Source organism: Oncorhynchus nerka, linkage group LG17 (genome assembly GCF_034236695.1).
Source record: "Oncorhynchus nerka isolate Pitt River linkage group LG17, Oner_Uvic_2.0, whole genome shotgun sequence".
NCBI classification, from domain to species: domain Eukaryota; kingdom Metazoa; phylum Chordata; class Actinopteri; order Salmoniformes; family Salmonidae; genus Oncorhynchus; species Oncorhynchus nerka.
Window position 1 is genome coordinate 22,650,898 of NC_088412.1, and position 18,264 is coordinate 22,669,161.

Sequence of the window (18,264 nt, forward strand, 5' to 3'; positions counted from 1 at the left end):
TCGAATAGATATTTGAAAAACACCTTGAGGATTGATTATAAACAACGTTTGCCATGTTTCTGTCGATATTAAGGAGCTAATTTGGAATATTTTTTGCCGTTTTCGTGACTGCAATTTCCGGGCGATTTCTCAGCCAAACGTGAAGAACAAACGGAGCTAGTTCGCCTACAAAAATGATATTTTGGGAAAAAATGAACTTTGGCTATCTACCTGGGAGTCTCGTGAGTGAAAACATCCGAAGTTCATCAAAGGTAAATTATTTAATTTGATTGCTTTTCTGATTTTCGTGACAAGGTTGCCTGCTGCTAGCAAGGCATAATGCTATGCTAGGCTATCGATAAACTTACACAAATGCTTATCTAGCTTTGGCTGTAAAGCATATTTTGAAAATCTGAGATGACAGGGTGATTAACAAAAGGCTAAGCTGTGTCTCAATATATTTCATTTGTGATTTTCATGAATAGGAATATTTTCTAGGGATATTAATGTCCGTTGCGTTATGATAATTAGTTTCAGGCGATGATTACGCTCCCGCATGCGGGATGGGGAGTCAGTAGAGGTTAAATAGATTGAGGAGTGATATGGAGACATAAGTGTTGCGTACCTCCTGGGCTAGGCATGATGGGAGTTCCTGGTGGGCCTCCGCCCCCTGGAGGACCCTGGGAGAAAGACGAGAGGAGGAGAGAGAGAGATTTAGAGGAAAGATATTTCCAAAAACATCTAGACATACAGTGCCTTCAGAAAATATTTACACCCCTTGACTTTTTCCAAATTTAGTGGGGTTACAAGGTGAGATTAAAATTGATTTATTTGTGATTTTTTTTGTCAATGATCTACACAAAATACAAATATTTATGAAAATTAAACACTAATATATGTTGATTATATAAGTATTAAAAACCCTTGAGTCAATACATATTAGAATCACATTTGACAGTGATTACAGCAGTGAGTCTTTCTGGGTAAATCTATGAACTTTGCACACCTGGATTAGAAAATAATTGCAAATTTTTCTTAAAAAAAATATTTAAGCTCTGTCAAGTTGGCTGTTGAGCATTGCTAGACAGGCATTTTCAAGTCTTGCCATAGATTTTCCCGCTGATTTAAGTCAAAACTGCTAGGCCACTCAGGAACAGTCAATGTTGTCTTGGTAGGCAACTCCAGTGTATATTTGGCCTTGTGTTTTAGGTTATTGTCCTGCTGAAAGGTGAATTTATAAGCTCTATTCTGTTTATTTTTATCCTTAAAAACTCCCTAGTCCTTGTCGATGACAAGCATACCCAAATCATGATGCTGCCACCACCATGCTTGAAAATCTGAAGAGTGGTACTCAGTGATGTGTGTTGGATATGCGCCAAACATTACACTCTGTATTCAGGACAAAGTTAATTTCTTTGCCACATTTTTGGCAGTTTTACTTTAGTGTCTTATTGCAAACAGGATGCATGTTTTGGATTTTTTAAAATTCTGTACAGGTTTCCTTCTTTTCACCCTGTCATTTAGCTTAGTATTGTGGAGTAACTACAATGTTGTTGATCCATCCTCAGTTTTCTCCTATCACAGCCAATACTCTAACTGAACTTTGAGCGGTTTCTTTCCTCTCAGGCAACTGAGTTAGGAAGGATGCCTGTATCTTTGTAGTGACTGGGTGTATTGATACACCATCCAAAGTGTAACTAATAACTTCACCATGCTCAAAGGAATATTCAATGTCTTTTTTTTTTACCCATCTACCAATAGGCACCATTCTTTGCGAGGCTTTGGAAAGCCACCCTGGTCTTTGGTTGAATCTATGTTTGAAATTCACTGCTCAACTGAGGGACCCTTACAGATAATTGTATATGTGGGGTACAGAGATGAGGTACAGTAGTCCTTCAAAAATCTGGTTAAACATTATTATTGCACACAGTGTGAGTCCAGGCAGCTTATTATGTGACTTGTTAAACACATATTTACTCCTGAACTTATTTAGGATTGCCATAACAAAGGGGTTCAATACTTAGACGCAATACATTTTTGCTTTTCATTTTCTATGAAAAACATAATCCCACATTGACATCATGGGGTATTGTGTGTAGGCCAGTGACACACAATCTCAATTGAAATCGGTTTTAAATTCAGGCTGTAACACAACAGAATGTCGAAAAAGTCAAGGGGTGTGAAAACTTTCTCAACGCACTGTATACAGTAGCATGCCAGTCAGATGTCAGCTATGGCTAACAATACTAACCAGTGTTTAGGCTTGAGACTTACCACATAGTTGCCAGGAGATGACGAGGAATAGGCTATCTACAGAAAGAGAATAGAAAAGGGAAACAATCAGTGAACTCATGACTTTCACAACAGAGAAACGCCTCTAAAATCAACGAGGCATTAGAGTGAGTGAGAAGGTGAGTGAGCATGACTTACTGAGTTTGCGTTGGGATTGGGCCAGGGACCACGACCTCCAGGACCCCTGAGACAGAGAGAGGGGAGGAAAATAGGCTGTGTGAGAGAGGCTCACTGCTGAACAAATTAGAGCTTGTATTTGCTCAAATTGTTACTTGTCAAATATTCTTACATCCTATCAGTGCTATTAATAGCAATTCCAATCGTACTTCAGATATTTGGACCAAAAAATATCATGGTAAGTAGATGGAGGTGATTAAATGCCTTTGGAGAATGACTGTACTCACATATTCATCCCTGGCATTCCTGGCCCCATGGAGTTGGGAGGAGGCCTCATTCCACCACCATAGTTCTACACAGAGAGAGGAATACACCGCGTCAACCCTTGGTACTAGTGAGGACAATACATGCCAGGGATCACCTTCTCATTTGTTGTGTTTAAGACAGATGCCAGTTTTTAATGACTTGATCCTGATCAGCAATGTACGTGTATAATGATAACAGGGGCATGTGTGTCTGAATATGTGGTGTGTGTGTGCACGTGTGTGTGTGTGTTGTGATGGTTGCACAGTGGGGGCTTGGCAGGACAGTAGCGTGGAGCAGAACACAGAGTAGTTCCATTCAGAGGTAGAGTTTTGTTCAGCGGATGATTACACTGGTCGAGCAGATGTCGCACAAGCTGCTGAATTGTTGTCTGCCAAAGTTACACAATGAGGGTAGCTGGGAGGGGCAGGGAGAGGCAGGGAGAAGGGGAGGGAGAAGGGCATAGAGAATGGAAGGGAGAAGGGGAGGGAGAAGGGCAGGGAGAAGGGCAGGGAGAAGGTGAGGGAGAAGGGCAGGAACAGGAACAAGGACAGGGAGAGGCAGGGAGAAGGGCAGAAGGGCAGGGAGAAGGGCAGAAGGGCAGGGAGAGGCAGGGAGAAGGGCAGGGAGAAGGACAGGGAGAAGGGCAGAAGGGCAGGGAGAGGCAGGGAGAAGGGCAGGGAGAAGGGCAGAGAGAAGGGCAGGGAGAAGGGCAGGGAGAAGGGCAGGGAGAAGGGCAGAAGGGCAGGGAGAGGCAGGGAGAAGGGCAGAAGGGCAGGGAGAAGGGCAGGGAGAAGGGCAGGGAGAAGGGCAGAAGGGCAGGAGAAGGGCAGGGAGAAGGGCAGAAGGCAGGGAGAGGCAAGGAGAAGGTGAGGGAGAAGGTGAGGGAGAAGGGCAGGGAGAAGGACAGGGAGAAGGGCAGAAGGGCAGGGAGAGGCAGGGAGAAGCTGAGGGAGAAGGGCAGGGAGAAGGACAGGGAGAAGGGCAGAAGGCAGGGAGAGGCAAGGAGAAGGTGAGGGAGAAGGTGAGGGAGAAGGGCAGGGAGAAGGACAGGGAGAAGGGCAGAAGGGCAGGGAGAATGGTAGGGAGAAGGTGAGGGAGAAGGGCAGGGAGAAGGACAGGGAGAAGGGCAGAAGGGCAGGGAGAATGGTAGGGAGAAGGTGAGGGAGAAGGGTAGGGAGAAGGGCAGAAGGGCAGGGAGAATGGTAGGGAGGGGCAGGGAGAAGGGCAGCATGGCACATGAAGCTCAAACTGACTTGGTGATTGGAAACGAGACTGTGGATTTATACTTAACAAGGAGAGGGGTTCTACTTGAGGGGTATGATGTCAGGCACGCTTTGAGACAAAGCAGATAGAAATAGCTGGGGGGGGGGGGGAGTAGCAAGAGCGATTCAGGTATTCCAAAACAACCACAGGTGCTCTTGGAGGGGAATAGTACTAGAAAGGCTTAAGGACAAATTATAACCACAAATAAATGCTAAGTGGCATAAAGAAATCCAAGTCCAGGCACCTGCGTGAGTTAAAGGCTAAAGTCAAAAAGCCTTTAAAGTGTGGGCTACTTCACTATTAAAATACACCAATGCGTTGTCGGCCTTCATTTTTTAAATGTATTTTATTTCACCTTTATTTAACCAGGTAGGCAAGTTGAGAACAAGTTCTCATTTACAATTGTGACCTGGCCAAAATAAAGCAAAGCAGTTCGACACATATAACAACACAGAGTTACACATGGAGTAAAACAAACATACAGTCAACAATACAGTAGAAACAAGTCTATATACGATGTGAGCAAATGAGGTGAGATAATGGAGGTAAAGGCAAAGTGGCAAAGTAAATACAATATAGCAAGTAAAACACTGGAATGGTAGATTTGCAGTGGAAGAATGTGCAAAGTAGAAATAAGAATAATGGGGTGCAAATGAGCCAAATAAATAAATAAATAAAATAAAATAAATACAGTAGGGAAAGTAGTTGCTTGTGCTAAATTATAGATGGGCTATGTACAGGTGCAGTAATTTGTGAGCTGCTCTGACAGCTGGTGCTTAAGCATGTCCCAGTTTAGGTCACCTAGCAGCACGAGCTCTGAAGATAAATGGGAGGCAATCAGTTCACATATGGTGTCCAGAGCACAGCTGGGGGCAGAGGGTGGTCTATAGCAGGCGGCAACGGTGAGACTTGTTTTTAGAGAGCTGGATTTTTAAAAGTAGAAGTTCAAATTGTTTGGGCACAGACCTGGATAGTAGGACAGAACTCTGCAGGCTATCTTTGCAGTAGATTGCAACACCGCCCCCTTTGGCAGTTCTATCTTGTCTGAAAATGTTGTAGTTAGGGATGAACATTTCTGAATTTTTGGTGGTCTTCCTAAGCCAGGATTCAGACACAGCTAGAACATCCGGGTTGGCAGAGTGTGCTAAAGCAGTGAATAAAACAAACATGCATGAAACCAAGGATATTACGGTGACACAAGTCATCAAAAGAGAGCGCCTGGGGAATAGGAGTGGAGCTAGGCACTGCAGGGCCTGGATTCACCAGAGGAAAAGAGGAGGAGTAGGATAAGGGTACGGCTAAAAGCAATGAGAATTGGTCGTCTAGAACGTCTGGAACAGAGGAGGTTTCTGGGGGCGATGAAATAGCTTCAAGGTATAATGTACAGACAAAGGTATGGTAGGATGTGAAAACAGTGGAGGTAAACCTAGGTATTGAGTGATGATGGGAGAGATATTGTCTCTAGAAACATCATTGAAACCAGGAGATGTCATCGCATGTGTGGGTGGTGGAACTAATAGGTTGGATAAGGTATAGTGAGCAAGACTAGAGGCTCTACAGTGAAATAAGCCAATAAACACTAACCAGAGCAGCAATGGACAAGGCATATTGACATTAAGGAGTGAAGAAAAGGGTCCAGTGAGTAGTGAGGTTGGTTGGGGTCACGGCGATTCAGACAGCTAGCCGGGCCATCGGTAGCAAGCTAGCATAGGATGGAGGTCTGTTTTTAGCCACCTCGTGCATTTCCGTCAGTAGGATTAGTGGGGTCCCGTGTGGTAGAGGGGATCAATCCAATTCGCAAAAAAAATAGATATAGTTATAGAGGCCCAAGAAAAAAGAAAAAAAATGCGTTCAGGTAACGTCGCGACGGAGGAGCTAGCTGGATAACTCCCTCGGGCAGATAACGTCGGTAGTCCAGTTGTGAAGGCCCGGTGGGGCTCCGCGTTGGCAGTAAAACGGGTCCGGATAGGTGATTGTAGCCCAGGAGTGGCTGATGGTACTCTTTAGCTGGCTAGAATAATTTATGTTTTCTCCGGGATCGACGTAAGCCAATAGTCACACGGATAGCAGCTAGCTAGCTGCGAGATCCAGGTATAAAATGTCCAGAGCTTGCGGTTGAAATTCGGGGACATGGAGAGAAAAATAGGTCCGGTATGTTCCGGTCCGAGCCGCGCCGTACAAAACTGGCGATAGATTTTCGAGCTAAAGGATAACTGATGACCACAAACCGTGGTTAGCTGAATACTAACGATTAGCCAGTAAAGAAGCTAACTAGCTTCAGACTAGCTTCTGATTAGCTTCTGGTTAGCTTCAGGCTAGCTTCTGGTTAGATTCTGGTTAGCTTCTGGCTAGCTTCTGGTTAGCTTCTATGGAGGATTACAGACTTGAGGTAAATAATACTTTTTTTTATAAATTGGTGAGGCGGGTTGCAGGAGAGTGTTTTGAAGTTGAGTTTATGGAAAATAAAAAATATATATAAAAAGGTATGCGAAGAAAGTTGCAAATATACATATATACGGGACACGACAAGATGAGGACAAAGGACGTCTGACTGCTATGCCATCTTGGTGACGCACACTTCATCAAGGTGTCTGGACCTGGATTTTTTTATGACACAGCAATTACACCACATGACCAAAAGTATGTGGACAGCTGCTCGACAAACATCTCATTCCAAAATAATTGCCATTAATATGGAGTTGGTCCCCTCTTCACTGTTATAACTGCCTCCCACTCTTCTGAGAAGGCTTTCCACTAGATGTTGGAACATTGATGCAAGGACTTGCTTCCATTCAGTCACAAGAGCATTAGTAAGGTCGGGCACTGATGTTGGGCGATTAGGCCTGGCTGGCAGTTCCAATTCTGTATGGACCTTGATTTGTGAATGGGGGCATTGTCATGCTGAGACAGGAAAGGATCTTCCCCAGGGTAGCCTAGTGGTTAGAGCGTTGGACTAGTAACCGAAAGGTTGCAAGTTTGAATCCCCGAGCTGACAAGGTACAAATCTGTCGTTCTGCCCCTGAACAGGCAGTTAACCCACTGTTCCTAGACCGTCATTGAAAATAAGAATTTGTTCTTAAGTGACTTGCCTAGTAAAATAAAGGTAAAAATAAAAAAATAAAAAAATGTTGCCACAAAGTTGGAAGCACAGAATCATCTAGAATGTCATTGTATGCTGTAGCGTTAAGATGTCCCTTCACTGGAACTAAGGGGCTTAGCCAAAACATGAAAAACAGCCCCAGACCATTATTCCTCCTCCACCAAACGTTACCGTTGGCACTATGCAGGTAGCGTTCTCTTGGCATCCGCCAAACCCAAATTTGTCCGTCGGACTGCCAGATGGTGAAGAGTGATTCATCACTCCAGAGAAGGCGTTTCCACTGCTCTAGAGTCCAATGGCGGCAAGCTTACACCATTCCAGCCAATGCTTGGCATCACGTATGGTGATCTTAGGCTTGTGTGCAGCTGCTCGGCCATGGAAACCCATTTCATGAAGCTCCGGGACAAACAGTTATTGTCCTGACATTTCTTCCAGAGGCAGTTTGGAACGCGGTAGTGAGTGTTGCAACCTTGGACAGATCATTTTTACGCACTACGCGCTTCAGCACTCGGCGGTCCCGTTCTGTTAGCCCCACCCATTCGCGGCTGAGCCTTTGTTGCTCCTAAACATTTCCACTTCACAATAACAGCACTTACAGTTGACCTGGGCAGCTCTAGCAGGGCAGAAATTTGTTGGAAAAGTGGCATCCTATGACTGTGATACATTGAAAGTCACTGAGTTCTTCAGTAAGGCCATTCTACTGAAAATATTTGTCTATTGAGATTTCATGTAAAAAATTGTGTATTTGTGGTTATACATTTTTAATTGAGCTTTTCCAGATAGAAATACTTTAGGTTGAGGCAGACATTAGTGAATAAGTAGTGATGAAAGCAACCTTGTGTGTTTAGTGTGTTATGCTGTAAATGGACATGGGGATCATGGATAGAGGGGTGGAGCAGCAGAGTTTTAGGGGGAGTCATGGTGTCTGCCTGTACCTGTGGGCCCATGCCACCCATCCCTCTGGGGGGATTCATCCGCATCGGGCCGCCCATGTTTGGATGTCCTGGAGGAGGGATGATCGAGAGGAAGTCCGTCAGCATTGGACAATTTCAGACCAAATACATTCTACAAGCACATATCCCTAAAGCTGCAATATGCAATGTGAGTTATAGATCTGTCATTTTCATTGAAAGCAAATCAGTAGATCTGTTCTATGTGCCCAATTTCTATGCGCCCCGTTCTTAAGTTCCGTTTTTGTGTCTTTTACTTTCGGTTTTGTACACCAGCTTCAAACAGCTGAAAATAAAAAATGTGTGGTTATTGAAAAAATATTTTACAGCGATTTAGATGGTTTTGCTTGTTTTGTCACAGAACTATTGGAATTTTTGCAACCAGGAAATGGCGGAGTGATTTCTGCATATTGCACCTTTAAAGGGATACTGTGGGATTCTGGAAATTAACCCCTGTATTTAACTCCTTTTTGGGGGTAGGCACAAAACTACCTTTATACTTCCATAAATGTTATCTTCAGATGAGTCCTGTGACACTTGGAGAACCCCATTGTGATCGTGAGAATCTCCCCTTTCGCCTCCCGGGTGGCACAGTGGTTAAGGGCGCTGTACTGCAGCGCCAGCTGTGCCATCAGAGACTCTGAGTTCGTGCCCAGGCTCTGTCGTAACCGGCCGCGACCGGGAGGTCCGTGGGACAACGCACAATTGGCCTAGCGTCGCCCGGGTTAGGGAGGGGTTGGCCGGTAGGGATGTCTTTGTCTCATCGCGCACCAGCGACTCCTGTGGCGGGCCGGGCGCAGTGCGCGCTAACCAAGGTTGCCAGGTGCACGGTGTTTCCTCCGACACATTGGTGCGGCTGGCTTCCGGGTTGGATGCGCGCTGTGTTAAGAAGCAGTGCGGCTTGGTTGGGTTGTGTATCGGAGGACGCATTACTTTCAACCTTCTTCTCTCCCAAGCCGGTACGGGAGTTGTAGCGATGAGACAAGATAGTAGCTACTAAAACAATTGGATACCACGAAATTGGGGAGAAAACGTCACATTAGTTTGTCACATTAGTTTGTAGCCCAAATGCAACTAACAGAAGTTGGCACATCGACGGTACCGACGTCAGACAAGTCCCCTGACACTTGGGAGGGCCGTAGAGCAAAACTGAGAACACCATCGTGAGAGTCTCCTCTTTCCATAGAGTGGTAATGGTTTCTAGGGCAAACTGTTCAGACGCTACAGATGTTTTCGTAAGAAGACCGATTTTTGCATATCTCATGGTCTGACAAACACCATTCTAGCTCTGCTGCCTTCTATAGCTCTGCTGCCTTCTATAGCTCTGCTGCCTTCTATAGCTCTGCTGCCTTCTATAGCTCTGCTGCCTTCTATAGCTCTGCTGCCTCTATAGCTCTGCCACCTTGTTATGTCATTTAGATTGATGCAGTGGTGTGTCAATCCTCTCTAGGGGGTTGAGGTTGTTTTTCTACCCAGAGGCAGATGAATATGCAGTACATACCCCTTTCTATCACGAAAGCAATGATGTCCGATGTTAAGAAAAACAGTGTTCGTTGTGGCAGTTTCACCAAGTACTGATTCCAGCTTTAAGCTAATAGATATTACACGTTACAAAATGAATAGAAGTGTGAGGTGTTTACCCTGTGGTCTGGTTGGGTCCAGGCTGTTTGGCAGGAGAGGCTGTGACCCTGGGACTCCCACAGGGGGCTGAGAGACAAAGGGTAAGAGAGAGACTAACATTAGCACAGAGCATTCAACTCCCTGACAATGTACTACTCACATGTAAGACACATACTTCTAGTAGAGAACACCTTTTTTGGGGGGTGGGGGTACTTTACCTGATTTGGCATGCGGAGCGATGGGCGAGGTCCACCTGGGTACCTTGGGGACATGAAAGGCTGTGGGGAGGAGGACAGATGTCGACGTCAGTCTTATCCATCATGCTACTGTACGACTTTCAGCTGTCAGCAGGGGGAACCATTGTGCTGGAGAAAGTGAGCTTTGTTTGCATTCTACACAAGGCAAAGGTTGTGTCTGAACATTGGTCTGAACAACAGTCTGAACAATAGTCCTCAGATGCTGAAGACTAACAGAACAGAACAGAACAGGGGAAATAAAGAGGGAAGATAAAGAGAGAGGGGGGAAGAGAGGAAGGTGGAGTAGAGTATGGGCGTGGGTGATGTCAGCATGTTGAATGAGGGAACTGTAGAGGATGAGGGATGAGGATGGGAGGGTGTGTGCAGGAGGGTAGTGGAAGAATACACATCTATATCGGTTTTTACACACGCACACACCCCCACACACACAAACACAACTGACTGTATTGATCAATTGTCCAACAGAGCTACCAGACAACATTTTGACAGTGTGATAGAACCACAGAAAATATCTCAGTGTATCTAAAGGCGTCAACATGCTTCAGTTCGGCTGGCGCCTAGCCGAGTTGTGCTCGCATACTCCTTTAAAAAGACCTTGGCTTGAAGAACAAGAAAAAAGCAGCAATAGTACTGTTTGTCCATTTTAAGACACCGTAGCCAGTATACCCTTCCACAAAATAGTCTGATTTAATCTAAGATAATTCAAGAAATCTGTCATTAATTTTGACGTTTTTGCCAAGGAGATCTTAGACGCGCAGTTTGACATCTAAATAAGGTGTTTGGTTCAGTATATCTCAAGTGAAAAAACATGCAGGAGTACAGGCTCTTCATTCAAGAATTCCTACTGTTGAATAATGGCAGATGTGGGGGCGTAGACTTCGGCTACTGACTTCAGCTTGCCTCCAGAAAAAATCCAACACGTCACAAAATGTTGTCATAATATCTGCACGGACTGTTCTGAACTGTTTAGGCTGAGAAGTATTGCGGACGCCTTAACAAAAAAAAGTTGTATCTAAAAAAGACTTAATCAAGGGAAAACAAAATATAATAATCATTAAGAGCGCAACTAACCAGTGTTATTGACAATGACATAACACACAAATGATCATGCTATGAGAGATGTGTACGGTCAGGCGAAACATGACGCCATGACAACACAGAAACAGGCTTTCAGAGCCAATTAAACGCAAGGTACTACTTGGTCGAAGGGAGACGAGGCCAGCTGGAGGACAGGTTAAGTAATGACCAGGCCCTGGAGGGAAAGACTGCCATTTCCCCTTCACCCTCCATCGCTCTCCCTCTATCCCTTCCCCTTCTCCCTCCATCTAGCTGTCCTTAATTCTCTCTCCCCCCTCTCCCTTCTCTCTCCCCTCTCCAATCCCTCTCTCCTCTCTCCCATCCCTCTCTCCCCCTCTGCTTTTGTCTAAGCCAAGTTGTGGTGAGTTTGTGTGCGAGCGCTCCACAGTGCAATATTAATGGGATATGAATGGGATATTGATGGGATATGGGATAGTGAGTGCTGGGGTCAGGGAGAGGAGAGAGCATGCCTGCTCTGCTCAGCCTGGCCAGATGCACCCCCACTCTTCCTCTATTCGATACAGCTGGGCCAACACAGCTGAATTATTTATCCAATCTACAGCGTCATGGCCACTGTCTGTCCACAACTAGAGAGCAGGGCTGTTTGTATGGACATATGTTTTGGGGGGTGGGAGGTGGGTAGGGAGTGTGGGTGAGAGACAAAAAGAGACAGATAAGTAGTGAGGGAGTGCAAAAGAGGAAGAGACCAAGGGAGACCGAAGCCTCTCAGTGTGAGTGGACAGGCAGAGAGGAAGAGACCAAGGGAGACAGAGGCCTCTCAGTGTGAGTGGACAGGCAGAGAGGAAGAGACCAAGGGAGACAGAGGCCTCTCAGTGTGAAGTGGACAGGCAGAGAGGAAGAGACCAAGGGAGACAGAGGCCTCTCAGTGTGAAGTGGACAGGCAGAGATAGTGAGTGAGAAGTGAAAGAGGGAGTGCCTGCCTATGCAGCAAGAGGTGAGGGAGAGGTGGCAAAGCGTGTGTGAGAGAGAAAGGTGTGTGTGAGTGTGTCTTACCTGGCCATGAGGTCCCATCATGGGGTTGTTGGGGTTGTGTGGGGGTGGCTGTGCATGGGGTGACGGCTGGGAGCCGGGAGGTCCCTTTAAGAGAGAAGAGAGAGGGAGATGAGTGACACAGTGAGGCTCGGAGGGCCATGGAGTTGAGCTAGCTATAGGTGTTGATGCTCCCTCTACATCTAGCACACATAAAAACACCCGCCCAGGATAGAAGCACTATACAACCTCTGGCTCATGGATCAGCTGTGCTTTTAAACACACTAGACCACTATGGCTAACTGTTTAGAATTCATTCCTATTTCAATGCAGGTGTGTGTACTGTGTCTTTATTCATGAAATGTGTTAAAATAATATATGTCACCTTAAATATAATTAATTTAATTAATCTCTTAGCAACACAGTCTTAAGTAATTCCCAACTGACAGTGTAGAAAAGGAAATCTTACCACATACAGTAACTATGTACGTAAATACATTACATAAAACATCTAACCTCAGAAATATTTATCTCTAGATAACCCATTAAGAAAGCACCTCCTGTTCTCACTTGAACACACAGTATGTAAACCAACCCAATCATACAGAGGAGACCACACGCGTTCACAGTCATGTGTTGTTTTATCAGCCAGTCTTTCAGAGCCTCGATGACGCCTGAAGCTCTCAGGTAACCATGCAGTAGCAGCAGACCCCCCCCCCACACACACACACACAACGTGCACACCAGTCACGCATGCATACACACCCTGCTGAAGCCTTCAGGTAATGTAGCAGACTGGTAATCCCCTAATCCTGCCATTTCAAATCTGCAACACCAGACACACACCTGTATGAGCACTAACTAAACACACACACACACACACACACACACACACACACACACACACACACACACACACACACACTATTTCAACTGAATGTCTGCCCACGGGAGCAGAGACACTTATCTGTCTAACACACTACACATGTCTGCACCTGGCCAGGAGACAATCCTTCTATTTAACACTAGAAGATCTCACTAGAAGATCCAACCTGTCTGATGAAACCTAATTCCTACTAAATCAAAGAAACTCTCTTCAGTTCCGACAGACCAAGCAGCAGCAGACACCAGCAGTATCTCCCCTTCTCCTGCTCAACCACCCTGAGAAGCCCTGGCACTGGGGAGAATGGTGGTGCGTTGACAGAGGGGAGAGCGGTGAAACAAAATGTACAAAAATTGAGCTTGAGAATGAAAATAAATAAAACCTCAACTCTAATGCATTCAACTACTTTATTTTAGCAGTACAACAATGCTTCAGCCCTAAGAGGCAAGCAGCAAGTCAACCAATGCTGACTTAGAGGTGTACAGTGTTAGAGGTATATGTACCCACTAAGTCACCATCGTCCTCATCGACCACCTCATGTACAGGCCTCTCCAAGTGAGGGCCGTGTTGATAAGGCACATAGCTGTGGACTTATGAGGAGCTCTTGTGATGAAGTGTTTCCAGCGAGAGTTTAACATGAGGTTTTTACAAGTGTGTGTTGTGTATAAAACCCACTTACTATAGCAGCCTAATGCTTTCATTTACAATTCTAACCTAGAGAAGAGAAAAATATGACATTTTTTATCAGTAATAAATATGACTGCAGCTGTAGAGTTCTGGATCTGAGTAAGTGTTATGAAAAAGACAGATGTCACAAGTCATGATAGTAGACTAGGTGAAAAATATGTTGATTAAACCTAACTGCACCTGTAGGTCGCTCTAGATAAGAGCGTCTGCTAAATGACTACAATGTCAAATGTAAATAGTAGCATTGCGGCAATGGCTGAGCATAGGGCCGAGGTAGCTAGCAGCTTTTTGGATGGTGGTCAACACCAGCTGCACTACCTGGCCTCCCAGCAGTTTAAAGTGGAGGGCTGTCGCTGTAGCGGTGGACTGTGTGTGTGTGTCTGTACGGGTGTGTCTGTACGGGTGCGTCTGTACGGGTGCGTCTGTACGGGTGCGTCTGTACGGGTGCATCTGTACGGGTGCGTCTGTACGGGGGAAGAAGAGGGTGGGGGGGTGGGGGTTAAATGAAGCAATTAATAAAATCATTTTCTACACAGCTAAGGAGATAACAGCTTGGCAGCGTACCACAAACCCATCAACAAAAGCCACCCAGTCTACTCCCAGACTCACCCTCCCCAGATCTGCTTTAGGAACAACACAACAACTCTGCTGCTTTCCCTGAAGAGGCAGTAACTGAACACAGATTGGATGGCAATACTAAGCCAGTCATGTGTGTATGCATATACAGTACTGCTCCATCTCCACTAGAGGGCAGTGCAGATCTACCATAGACAGGCCCGAACACAAAAGACAAACTGAAACACAACAAACAAAGCCTGGTTGAACAACAGCACAACGCACACTCATTGTCATTCCTTTCTACATTCCAGCAGCAATGCTACAGGCTCATGGCATGGCAACCTGTCAGCTCAGTAGGGAAAGACTGCCATGAGGGTTTGCTCCCCGAGGAGACTGTAGAATAGTGCGCTGATTTAGCGTGTTACTATGGTATGAAGCCGTGAGTCACTGTCGTGTATCTGTGATTCCTGCCACAGTGGTCAGGAATGTCAGTCTTCGTTTCAGTGGCAGACCTGGAATAGGCTCTGCAATGGTTGAACATAAACTAGAATCCTGAATCAACAGCTCAAGAGTCTTCGTCATTAGAATCCAAACCAGGTTTAGTTGAACCACTCGTACAATATGCTACTGCCAGACTAGGCTACAGAGAGACAGTTGACAGCGTGAACAACAGACTGGGACTGGAGAGAGAGAAAGAGTTGGCCCAGGAATGCCAATACTCCTTCTCCAGTGGTCCTATTCACATATCACTTCTACCAGGCATTCTCAAACTTTAACCGATAGGATCCAGTCTAACCTTCTACCATAGAGACCAAGACATGTTCAAACACAATGGGTAGTCCATCAACCCAACAGAGTTCAAATCAAATCATATAAAATATGATTAAAATCACATGCTTCGTAAACAACAGGTGTAGACTAACAGTGAAATGCTTACTGGATGGCAGGGAACTCGACCCCAGTGATGTACTGGGCCGTACACACTACTCTCTGTAGAGCCTTGCCAAACAGTAGCTATACCAAGTTCTGAAGCAACCAGTCAAGATGCTCTTAATGGTGCAACTGTATAACTTTTTGAGGATCGGAGGGCCCATGCCAAATCTTTGCATCCTCTGGAGGGGGAAGAGGCGTTGTTGTGCCCTCTTCACGACTGCCTTGTGTGTGTGTGGACCATAATATATCCCGAGTGATATGGACACAGAAGCTCTCGACCCGTTCCACTACATCCCTGTTGATGTGAATGGTGGCGTGCTCGGCCCTCCATTTCCTGTTGTCCACGATCAGCTCCTAGTCATGTGTGAACAGGGAGTACAGGAGGGGACTAAGCATGCACCTCTGAGGGGCCCCCGTGTTGAGGGAAAGGGGGATATCTAGTCAGTTGTACAACCGAATGCATTCAACCGAAATGTGTCTTCCGCATTTAACCCAATCCCTCTGAATCACTTCAGCGTGGCAGATGTGTTGTTGCCTATCCTCACCACATGGGGGAGGCTCGTCAGGAAGTCCAGGATCCAGTTGCAGAGGGAGGTGTTTAATCACAGGGTCCTTAGCTTAGTGATGAGCCTGGAGGGCACTACGGTGTTGAAAGCTGAGCTGTTGTCAGTGAACAGCATTCTCACATTGGTGTTCCTCTTGTCCAGGTGGGAAAGGGCAGAGTGGAGTGCAATAGTGGTTGCGTCATCTGTTGATGATTCTCTAGAAGAGAGTAGCTACTACACCCAAGCTAGACATTATCACCTATCAATACCTTGACTCTTAAGACTCACCTGACCAACAAACTCAGCCCCAGGCGACATAACTACGATACGCACCAACGGTGATCCAATTTTAGATGACAGTTAGCTAGCTGTCTCTGACTATGGAGAGACATTCCTGTAACAGTGCATATACTGTAGATTAGAAACCAGCTCTGTTCTATTTATGACCACGGTTTACGGCTTTAAGAGTATGGTTTGAAATAACAATGGATTGACATAGGAGCGGCAGGTAGCCTAGCAGTTACGAGCGTTGGGCCAGTAACCGAAAAGTCTCTGGTTCCAATCCCTGAGCCGACTACGTGAAAAATCTGTTGTGCCTTTGAGCGAAGCACTGAACACGAATTGCTCTGGATAATTTTGAGGCTTCCGAGTGGAGCAGTGGTCTAAGCCACTGCATCTCAGTGTTAGAGGCATCACTACAGACCCTGGTTTGATTCCAGGCTGTATCACAGCCGTCCGTGAATGGGAGTCCCAATGTCGGCGCACAATTTGCCCAGTGTCGTTTGGCCAGCGTAGGCCGTCATTGTAAATAATAAAACTGACTTGCCTCGTTAAATAAAGGTTAAATATATATATATTTTTTAAATGTAAAACGTAATAATTTAACAATGTTTTCTGCTAACCTCACTGGGGTAACCTGCTTGTTACTGTGTGCCAGCAGTCTCCTAGTCCTCCATTCTCCTAGTGTGCGTTGGGCCTGCCCTTTCCAGTGAAGTTTTGCCGTGAGGATTATTAAGCGGGCCGACCCCTTCTATATCAGGGAGAATCGCAGATCCGGGCCAGATGCCAACACACAGGCTTTGTGGTCCTCCTTCCCCAAACTCTCCCTCCTTCCTTCCCTTCCTCCCTCCCCTCCGCTGCAGGACCCTGATGTGAGCCCTGGCCTATGAGGTACAGATTAGGGGAGTCTCTCGGGGCTGCTCTCGGGGCTACCCCATCAGTGCTGGGGTCACCTATGTTAATTACCCCTCTCCTCTGAATTTGGGAGGGATGCTGGAACACACACCACTCGCTACTATTGTACAAACACGCATATACCGCCATGCACACACACACACACACACACACAGCCATGCACACACACACACACACACAGCCTTGCACACATACAGCCTTGCACACACACACACAGCCATGCACAAGCACACATCCATGTACACGACACACACACACACACACAGCCATGTACAGGCACAACCACGTACACACACAGCCACATATACACACATGCACAGGCACACACACTCATGCATACACACACAAACTCATGCACACACACACACAAACTCATGCACACACATACACAGCCATGCACACACACAGCCACGCACACACTCACAGCCATGCACACCAACACACAGCCAAGCACACCAACACACACGCACACACACACACAGCCACGCACACAGCCACACACAAGCACACACACACACCACAGCCATGCACACACACACACACACACACACACACACACACACACACACACACAAACACAGCCTTGAACAAATACACACAGCCCTGCACACACACACCCACACACAGCCATGCACACGCTCACAGCCACGCACACACACAGCCACATACACACAGCCACGTAGACAACCACGCACACACACACACACAGCCATGCACACCAACACACATAAGCCAAGCACACAAACACACACGCACACACACACAGCCATGCACACACACACACAGCCATGCACACACAGCCACGCACACATAGTCATGCACACGCACGCACAGCCACGCATACACCCAGCAACGCACGCACAGCAATGCACACACAGCCATGCACACGGACATGCACATACACACGCACACACAGCCACGCACACAGCCACGCACACAGCCACGCACACAGCCATGCACACGGACACAGAGTCATGCACATGCACACACAGCCATGCACACGCACAGCCATGCACACGCACGCACAGCCACGCACATGCACACACAGCCATGCACACGCACAGCCATGCACACGGACACAGAGTCATGCACATGCACACACAGCCATGCACACGCACGCACAGCCATGCACACGCACGCACAGCCACGCACACAGCCACGCAAAAGCAAAAACAGCCATGCACAAGCAAACACACACACACACACACACACACAGCAATGCACACACACACACACAGCCACGCACACACACACACACACACACAGCCATGCACACACACACACACACACACACACACACACACACAGCCACGTACACACACACACACACAGCCACGTACACACACACACAGCCACGTACACACACACACACATACACACAGCCACATACACACACAGCTATGCACACACACACCAACACACACACACACACACACACACACACACACACACACACACACACACGCAGCCATGCACACGCACATACACAGCCATGCACACATACACACACATA

At 46.5% G+C, this 18,264-nt stretch overlaps 1 protein-coding gene across 2 annotated transcripts in view; it reads right to left on the reverse strand.

The window, feature by feature from the left end:
- Nucleotides 1-18,264, reverse strand: part of LOC115144899 (single-stranded DNA-binding protein 3-like) — a 140,040-nt gene that overhangs the window by 6,923 nt on the left and 114,853 nt on the right. For both annotated transcript variants that reach the window (XM_029686017.2, XM_029686018.2), the window contains exons 6-13: nucleotides 11,976-12,059; nucleotides 9,846-9,905; nucleotides 9,648-9,714; nucleotides 7,993-8,060; nucleotides 2,676-2,740; nucleotides 2,410-2,455; nucleotides 2,254-2,289; nucleotides 605-659 (exon numbers count right to left, since the gene is read on the reverse strand). In XM_029686017.2, the coding sequence (XP_029541877.1) occupies nucleotides 605-659; nucleotides 2,254-2,289; nucleotides 2,410-2,455; nucleotides 2,676-2,740; nucleotides 7,993-8,060; nucleotides 9,648-9,714; nucleotides 9,846-9,905; nucleotides 11,976-12,059 (481 nt within the window). The remainder of the gene's footprint in view (nucleotides 1-604; nucleotides 660-2,253; nucleotides 2,290-2,409; nucleotides 2,456-2,675; nucleotides 2,741-7,992; nucleotides 8,061-9,647; nucleotides 9,715-9,845; nucleotides 9,906-11,975; nucleotides 12,060-18,264) is intronic.